At 45.6% G+C, this 9,358-nt stretch overlaps 1 protein-coding gene across 1 annotated transcript; it reads left to right on the forward strand.

Annotated features, from left to right (window-relative positions):
* The first annotated feature begins 816 nt into the window (after window positions 1-816).
* LOC125703555 (olfactory receptor 4M1-like) lies at window positions 817-3,173 on the forward strand. Its single transcript, XM_048968160.1, is given in 5 exon segments — window positions 817-976; window positions 979-1,341; window positions 1,344-1,385; window positions 1,388-1,487; window positions 1,489-3,173. Coding segments are annotated over 5 exon segments (918 nt in total). The 5' UTR covers window positions 817-822; the 3' UTR covers window positions 1,748-3,173.
* The last annotated feature ends 6,185 nt before the right edge of the window (window positions 3,174-9,358 follow it).

Genomic DNA, 9,358 nt, shown 5'->3' on the forward strand with positions numbered 1-9,358 from the left:
GGTTAATTTTGTTGAGATATTTAAATAATTGATTTTTTTTCCTGTTTCCAGTGTTCTGATGACTTCATTGGAAACTTAGACACTGCTATGGGATTTCTTTGGGGAAAAATCAAAGTCTGCATATGATCTAGGCACGTTTATGTCCCTCAGAAGACAACTGGAGAAAGAAGGTTATTTCTGAATATACTTCAACTGATGCACTCCAGAGAAAATCTGGGATGAAATTAGCCATTCCTTGGGATGTCTATACTGACATCATTAACTACAAGGATTTTAAATAGTTCAATTGCAATCTTCCTTCAGACGTGACTGGTCTGTAATTAGTTTCCTTTTATAATCAGTGGATGTGATTTTAGGTTTTTACCAACTTTAGACTGCAATTCATCTAGCTTTGTTTGGCTGTCTGCATTAGAAGGAAATGCACTGTACCTTGGAAGGGTCTACTTTGCTCATTTGGAGAGGCTGTACGTTTCACTATTTCAGAACAAGATAGTTACACTGTAAACCACAAAGATTAGCCTACTACAGGAGACTGGACTGATTCTTTACAACTTAAATTTAATCCAGGTGCCAGTTGTTAGGGAGAACGTCTGACGACATGTTTACTTTCTGTTCAAAATTCCAGTATAATTCTCAAGTCAGTGGGAATCTAAATGACTAGTTTTCAAGAAATTCACTGTGAAGAGATCCATAAAACCAGGTAACGGTCACAGGATGTGCATTTTCAGTAGCCTAAGCATAGCCCAAGTTGCTTAAATACTGCAACATATTGGCATTAGTGTGTTTATTGCTGTCTGCTTCTCAGGGCTTGCAAGAGTCAAAATGGAGCATGAAAAGTATATGGTAGTTAGAGAGTTTATTCCGTTAGGATTGTCTCAATCCCACAAAGTCCAGTCAAACCTCTTCTTCTTCTTCCTGCTGTTCTACATGATAATTCTCCCAGGCAACATCCTTATCATTCTCACAATTCAGGATTCCCAGCTGGATCACCCATGCATTTTTTCCCGGCTAATCTGGCATTCAGGGACATCTGCTACTGTTCTGTGACCCCACCCAAAATGCTGGCTGACTTTTTCTCAAATCCCAAGACCATCTCCTACAATGCCTGCATGACCCAACTTTTGTTTCTTGACTTCCTGGGAGCAGCAGAAGCTTTCCTGCTCTTGGCCATGGCCCATGACCGTTACATTGCTGTTTGCAAACCTCTTCACTACACCAGGCTTGTGAACAGAACTGCATGCTGTGCCCTGGTTGGAGCTTCGTGGGGTGGTGGCTTCGTTCATGGCATCATTCTGTTTGCTCTCACCATCAAACTCCCCTTCTGTGGACCCAACGTCCTGGACATCTTTGTGATGTGCGTCAGCTGGCTAACTTGGCCTGTGCTAACACACAGTGGAACTTCTGATGTTCCTCAACAATGGAGTTGTCATTGTCATGCGCTTTGCACTTCTCCTCATCTCCTCCACAGTCCTCTTGCTGAAGCTCCAGACAGTCCAAAACAAGGAACAAAATAACCTTCACCTGCATTTCCCACATCATCGTAGTTTTTGTCACATTTGGCCCAGCTGTCTGTATCTATGTCCCACCCTTTGAGGCTGTCCTAATGGAAAAGGTTGTTGCTCTTTTCCATATGGTTGTCTTCCCCTTGACTAATCCCATGATCTACACGCTGTGTAACAAGGAGATCAAAAGCTCCATGTGGAAGTTGGTCAGCAAATACATATTAAAAAATATACATATATTTTGAAATAAATAAATGAAAGTTTATTTGTTCCTTGTTTTGTTCATGCAATTTTCTTAGGAAAAAATCCATACTGTACGTTATGTAACAGCATAATGTACAAGTGATAACCTTCAAGAAGTCCTCTTCTATGAAAAAAATCCCTAGAGTGATACTAAAACCTGTATGGAATAAGATAAGGAAGAACCAACCTGTGTAAAGGAACCAACTCATGCACCATGAAGTTATCATTAAGAATCTCTTAAATTCATTAGAAATGATCTGGTGGGTGTTCAGACTTCATAGAACTATTACTGGACTACTGGTTCAGATTCAACCATGGTAATTCATGATTTCAGTTTATAGTCAAACTTTCACTGTTGATGCTGCCTTCTCATTGGACTCATTCACGATCCCACCATTAATGAGTTGATTACATTTCCACAAAGGGAGAGTGTGAAAGCTTCTGGATGATCCAGTGTGTAGGCAAACTTTGCAATTAATATAGCACATGTAAGGCGTTGCAATCTGTTGAGTAAAAATCAAAGACAACGTAGCTATAGCTTTACAGGACATGCTGATCATGAACTTTATCCATACAGTTATAGACACTTGCAGCACAGATGTCTATGTCTGAATTAGTCACTAAGGATTCCAGCAAAACTAACAGGCATTTCTAGTGAGAAATTTACCTAACCCTTTCTTAAATTTCTATTTTGAGAAGTAATAAACCATGCCTTAAGCGTTTTTGTCTTGCCCCTTGTACTTGTCCTGTAATCTGCTTTATAGTTTGACCCCAAGGCAGTCTGCCAAATAATTCTTTTTGATGGGAAACTGTGCTCTCAGCATGGTTTTCTTAATGCAGCATAACTTCCTTAGGCAGTGTAGATGATGCAGTGTGAGCTAAACATGTCTCTGTCCACAAAGTCTTCCAATAATAGTCCTCCAATAATATCTCAGAAGACATTGCATCCTACAGGTCATGGAGTGCTCGGTTCTCACATAACAATCTGGCATGCTGTAGATATCTAAATGCAGCTGCCCTTTAAGTAGGGTATTTTTGTTCTGGTTCCTTTCTCCACTGACTTTCTATATATCACCAGGTGAAAGAAAATGCCATAAAGTCAAGAGTGCCTTTCTCAGGAATGCACTCAGCTCTGAGCACCACCACTTATACACGGACTTCTGCCACACTGCTGCCATCAGCTACCACTGTCAGCCTCCTCAATGCTTTCACCATGGTTACTTGATATCCTACAGCACTGCACCTGCTCAGAAGTAATACTTCAAATGCATTCTTCCATACTTCATTACAGAGGACTGAAGAGGCTCACTTTTGCGTGGTGCTAATGATGGACCATCCCCAACACTGCCTTTGTGCACTGCAAGGCCCAGCTGGCATTCTGGCAGCATGCTGGCTTCTGCTCCCTAGCGCAGGGAACCACACTGCACTGCTTCTGAGGAGAGAAAGAAAAGAAGGTCCATGGAAATGGGCACCCAACATCGGCAAAGAGATGAAGCATTCCAATCGTGCCAGAGACACGAGATCACAGTGCTGAGCCATTAGTTATCACTAAAAGAAACAAACATTTGGGAGAGTATTCACAGCAACTGCTGCAATTTCTGGGCATATCTAGCTTTCTTATTGTTCAGGTGGAGAAGACAGGTGCTCACAGACATCAGTTCAGGGGGTTAAACCAACACACCCGCAAAATGCCAGCATTATTCAGGAATGGACCTGTGTCTTCAAGGTGCCACAGTTCAATCCATGCAAAGTTACCGTGTAGAGCCTTAGCTCTTGACTTCCATTTCTTCCCTATCTTTTACTACTGCAGGCAGCTAGAACAAACCTCTCAGGTGAAATCCAGGGCAGCAGGGGCCTGGCAAACCATAACCAGGTGCAGCTGGCAGGAGGGCAGTGCCCACTCTCGGCTCCCACCCTGGGCTTACCCTCTGCCCCCTGCCTCCACTTCCCCCATTCTCATCGCTGGAGTCCTCTTCCACCCTTCCCCCTCAGTTCCTCTGTCACTGTCTGTCCCTGTTCCCCATTCTGACCCCCAGGGTTCCTTGTCCATCTGTCCCCCACTCTGATCCCATGTGTCCCCTTTCGCCACCCCTCCCAAGTCTTCCCATTTTCTCCCCTAGATTCATCCCCCCCCTCCTTCTGTCTGACCCCTAGAATTCCCTGTTCCCTCAAGTACCCCTGCTCCACTTCCCCCATTCTGATCCATAGAATCTCCTACCATCCCCCAGTCCCCTCAATTTGCCCCCCGATGTCCCCTGTCTTCCCTTACTCCCCTCACTCCTGACCCCATTTTCTGACCCCTTAGAGTCCCCTGTACCCCCATGCCCTCCTCCCTGCCCTCTGGAATCCATTTCCCTATTTTGACCCCAACTGGACCCCCTTTATGTCCCATTGAAGCCCTCCCACAGCCCCCAATTCTCTCATAGTTGTCTCTGTCACCATCTCTTGGGTGACACCATTCCCTGTGCTCTGACCACCACGTGGGGGCAGGCACAGGTGGCCCCATGCTGTCACTGAGCCTCACTGTCCTCTGTCACCCCTTCCAGGCCTGCCGACAGCCGGACCCAGTGACACCGGAGCCCTCTGGCGCTGTCACCATCGTCTGTCATGAGGATGGGGACGCACACTCTGTGAACTCTGTGCCAGCACCAGAGGGGACCAGCGGTGACATCAGTGCAGAACAGCCCTGACGGGGCATCATTGTCATTGGGTGTCACCCTCACACAGAGGGGACAAAAGGACCCCCCTGGGGACATTCTGTCCAAGTTGGGGACACCACGAGCAGCTCGAGGACTTCCCAGGGGAAGTGGGGACACCACATCACGGTGTCACATCCCCAAAGTTGGGGATGCCCCAAGAGTGTGACACCCTGAAGTTGGGGATACCCCTATGTCATCCCCACAGTGTCACACCCCAAAGCTGCTAACAAATCTGTGTCACCCCAATGGTGTCACACCCCAAAGTTAGGACACCCCACAGCGTCACAGATATATTTGGGGACACCTCCCTCTCACTCCAATGGTGTCACAGCCCAGATTTGGGGACACTCCCACAGCATCGAACCCCAAAGTTAGGGACATTTTCATGTCACCTTGACAGAGTCACACCCCAGAGTTGGGGACAGTCCCACAGCTGGGGATGCCCCCACGTCCCCCAAGGTTTCACATCCCAAAACTGGGGCCCCTGCTCTGGGGGCCCCTTCTGTGTGTCCCCCACCACAGACCACACTGTTCCCATGGGGTGGGGGCAATATACATATATATATGTATGTGTCATATATATATATATATATATATATATGTATAACACATATCCAGACCCTCATATCCATTCCATATCCCAAATCCATCCCATACCCACGGCCCATCCCCTATCCGTATCTCCTTTTCCCATCCCACGTCTCATCCTCTATCCTTATCCCAGACCATATTCATCCCATGTTCACATCCCATCGCAAATCCATACCCCTGTATCCTATCTCAAATCGATCCCATATCCATATCCCAAAATACAAAGAAACGCTACCAACAGAACACCAAAGAAATAGGATTTAACGTCATGACAAAGCAGAGATGACAACTGACAAACAAAAGACAAAAAAAAAAAAAAAAAGAAAAAACAAAAAGCAAACACAAAAGTACACACAAAAAACACTCAGACATCATTAAACAACAGCCTGGAGGCATCGGCTCCAGGCCAGGCAGAGCACAGGGCACATCATGGAACAGATGACATCAGCAGGGCTCCTGGAACCTTTATGCTGTCACAATGCGTTTCCATGAGGACAGAGGGCCCTGCCCCAGGACAGCTGGCAGTTGGGTCCAGGCACCTCCTGGGTGAGCTGCGCTGCCCGCAGCTGCTCGCCATGCCCTGTGCCTCAGAGCAGCCCCGGCAGCAGACGAGCTCAACTTCATCCTGCTCGGGGTTGTGGTGAAGTGTTATTGTTCGGTGAGATTGGTGAGTACTGAAATACCCTTCTGGGTTAGGCTTTAGGCTTAAGGCTTCCTAGATCGGTTAAGGCTGAAGGCTTCTGTGCCAAGCGTTATGCATCTGGGTCAGGTTTAAAGGTTACCCTTCTGGGTGAGGGAGAAGTGTTAAGGCAAATGGTTGTGGGTTTGTGTCAATGGTCTCTCCCTAAGGTTAGGCAAACCTTAACCCAAATGGGAACCCCTAATTCATAATCCAAATCCAAAAAGGCCAAAACAAAAATGGGAACCAATAACTCTTACCCCATATACAACACGGTAACCCTTTACCCCTCCAGAATGGCGTAACCCTTAACCCAAACTCATAACACTTAAGCCTAACCCAGAGAGAAACCGATAACACAAACCCAAAACGTTGCCACTGGCTAGGAGGATGAAGCGAAAGCAGTGGACGTAGTCTACCTTGATTTCAGCAAAGCGTTTGACACCGCATTCCATGACATAACAAAGCTGAAAAAGTGTGGGATACACGAGTGGACAATGAGCTGGGTTGAAAACTAGCAGACAGGCAGAGCAGTGAGACAATATCAAAGCTAACAAAATCTAAGGGGAGAACATGGAAAAAACAAACTAAACAAACAAGAATGACAGACAAGAAGCAAAATAGAAAGTAGGACAAAGCAAAGCAATGCCAGAAAAACAAGAGCCAAGGAACAGAATGAACAACAAAAAGGAAAGCAAACCAAACAACACACAAAAAAACAACCTGAAATAAAATACGGAGAGCAAAGCCAAAGGAGCAGTAGAGAAAGCAAAACCAAGCGAACAAAGGAAAGCAAACCAATGGGACCCAGGGGAAAAATGACAATACGCAGAAAGAAACAAAAACAACCAACAGAACAGCAAAGAAATGGGATTCAATGAGACGGCAAAGCAAAGGTGACAAGAGCCTGCGGTGCAGCCAAAAGCTCACCATCCGTGCCTGGGAGGAGGAAAGGGTAGCTACTGGGCAGGCTGCGACCTCCAGCAGAGATGCACTTCCTCAGCTGGCGCCCGTGGAGGAGTCCGCGGCTGCAAGCAGGACAAAACATCTCTCTGGAGGAAGGGAAAGCGCTCGTGGTCATGCCGAGGAGGAGGTCAGGGTAGCTACTGGGCACGGATGCTGCCAGGCACCTCAGGAAAAGCCTCCAGTACACAGTGAGGAAAGAGGCAAGGACACAAAGGATATAAGAGGGAAAAATCCAGAAGGCTAACATCAGGTAAGTAAAGGCAAGGTAAGAGGAAGGAAGCAGCCACGGGGACAAGGAAGGAGGAAGAATCTAATGAAAGCAAAAAAAAAAAAAAAAAGAGGAGAAAAGAGAAGGCATACTTTCAGAATGCAAAGGCATGGTCTGGAAAGAAAAAGAACCAACCAAAAAGAAAAATCAGCAGTAGAAAGCAAAGCCAACCGAGCAGGAAACAAAAGCCAAAAGGAAAAGGAAAAGAGACAAGTAATCCGGTGGAAAAAGTACCAAAAAAAAGCAAGGGCATGGTCTGCAAGTATATAGCAAAGCAAAAAATTCAAAGCAACACAGTGAGACAATATCAAAGCTAACAAAATCTAAGGGGAGAACATGGAAAAAAAAAATAAACTATAACAATAAAAGACAAGAAGCGAAGTAGAAAGGAGGACAAAGCAGAACAATGCCAGAAAACCAAGAGCCAAGGAACAGAATGAACAACAAAAAGGAAAGCAAACCAAATAACACAAACAAACATGAAATTAACAATGGAGAGCAAAGCCAAAGGAGCAGTAGAGAAAGCAAAACCAAGCGAACAAAGGAAAGCAAACCAATGGGACCCAGGGGAAAAATGACAATACGCAGAAAGAAACAAAAACAACCAACAGAACAGCAAAGAAATGGGATTCAATGAGACGGCAAAGCAAAGGTGACAAGAGCCTGCGGTGCAGCCAAAAGCTCACCATCCGTGCCTGGGAGGAGGAAAGGGTAGCTACTGGGCAGGCTGCGACCTCCAGCAGAGATGCACTTCCTCAGCTGGCGCCCGTGGAGGAGTCCGCGGCTGCAAGCAGGACAAAACATCTCTCTGGAGGAAGGGAAAGCGCTCGTGGTCATGCCGAGGAGGAGGTCAGGGTAGCTACCGGGCATGGATGCTGCCAGGCATCTGAGGAAAAGCCTCCAGTCCATGACAAGGACAGAGGCAAGGACACAAAGGATATATGAGTGAACAATACAGAAGTCTAACATCAGGTAAGGAAAGGCAAGGTTAGTGCAAGAAGGAGGAATGTAATGAAAGCCAAAGAAATCGAGGAGAAAAGAGGAGACTAACTTTTAGAACAGATGAAAATAATGCAAAGGCATGGTCTGAAAAGAAAAAGAACCAACCAAAAAGAAAAATCAGCAGTAGAAAGCAAAGCCAACCGAGCAGGAAACAAAAGCCAAAAGGAAAAGGAAAAGAGACAAGTAATCCGGTGGAAAAAGTACCAAAAAAAACCAAGGGCATGGTCTGCAAGTATATAGCAAAGCAAAAAATTCAAAGCAACACAGTGAGACAATATCAAAGCTAACAAAATCTAAGGGGAGAACATGGAAAAAAAAAATAAACTATAACAATAAAAGACAAGAAGCGAAGTAGAAAGGAGGACAAAGCAGAACAATGCCAGAAAACCAAGAGCCAAGGAACAGAATGAACAACAAAAAGGAAAGCAAACCAAATAACACAAACAAACATGAAATTAACAATGGAGAGCAAAGCCAAAGGAGCAGTAGAGAAAGCAAAACCAAGCGAACAAAGGAAAGCAAACCAATGGGACCCAGGGGAAAAATGACAATACGCAGAAAGAAACAAAAACAACCAACAGAACAGCAAAGAAATGGGATTCAATGAGACGGCAAAGCAAAGGTGACAAGAGCCTGCGGTGCAGCCAAAAGCTCACCATCCGTGCCTGGGAGGAGGAAAGGGTAGCTACTGGGCAGGCTGCGACCTCCAGCAGAGATGCACTTCCTCAGCTGGCGCCCGTGGAGGAGTCCGCGGCTGCAAGCAGGACAAAACATCTCTCTGGAGGAAGGGAAAGCGCTCGTGGTCATGCCGAGGAGGAGGACAGGGTAGCTACCGGGCACGGATGCTGCCAGGCACCCGAGGAAAAGCCTCCAGTCCATGACAAGGACAGAGTCTAGGACACAAAGGATATATGAGTGAACAATACAGAAGTCTAACATCAGGTAAGGAAAGGCAAGGTTAGTGCAAGAAGGAGGAATGTAATGAAAGCCAAAGAAATCGAGGAGAAAAGAGGAGACTAACTTTTAGAACAGATGAAAATAATGCAAAGGCATGGTCTGGAAAGAAAAAGAACCAACCAAAAAGAAAAATCAGCAGTAGAAAGCAAAGCCAACCGAGCAGGAAACAAAAGCCAAAAGGAAAAGGAAAAGAGCCAAGTAAACCGGGGAGAAAAGGACAAACAAAGAGCTAAGGGGGGGACGGCAAATATATGGCAAAGCAAAAAATTCAAAGCAACACAGTGAGACAATATCAAAGCTAACAAAATCTAAGGGGAGAACATGGAAAAAAAAAAAACAAACAAAACAAACCAGAATGAAAGACAAGAAGCAAAATAGAAAGTAGGACAAAGCAAAGCAATGCCAGAAAACCAAGAGCCAAGGAACAGAATGAACAACAAAAAGGAAAGCA

The sequence above is a fragment of the Lagopus muta genome, chromosome 22 (assembly GCF_023343835.1).
Source record: "Lagopus muta isolate bLagMut1 chromosome 22, bLagMut1 primary, whole genome shotgun sequence".
In the NCBI taxonomy this organism is placed as follows: Eukaryota; Metazoa; Chordata; class Aves; order Galliformes; family Phasianidae; genus Lagopus; species Lagopus muta.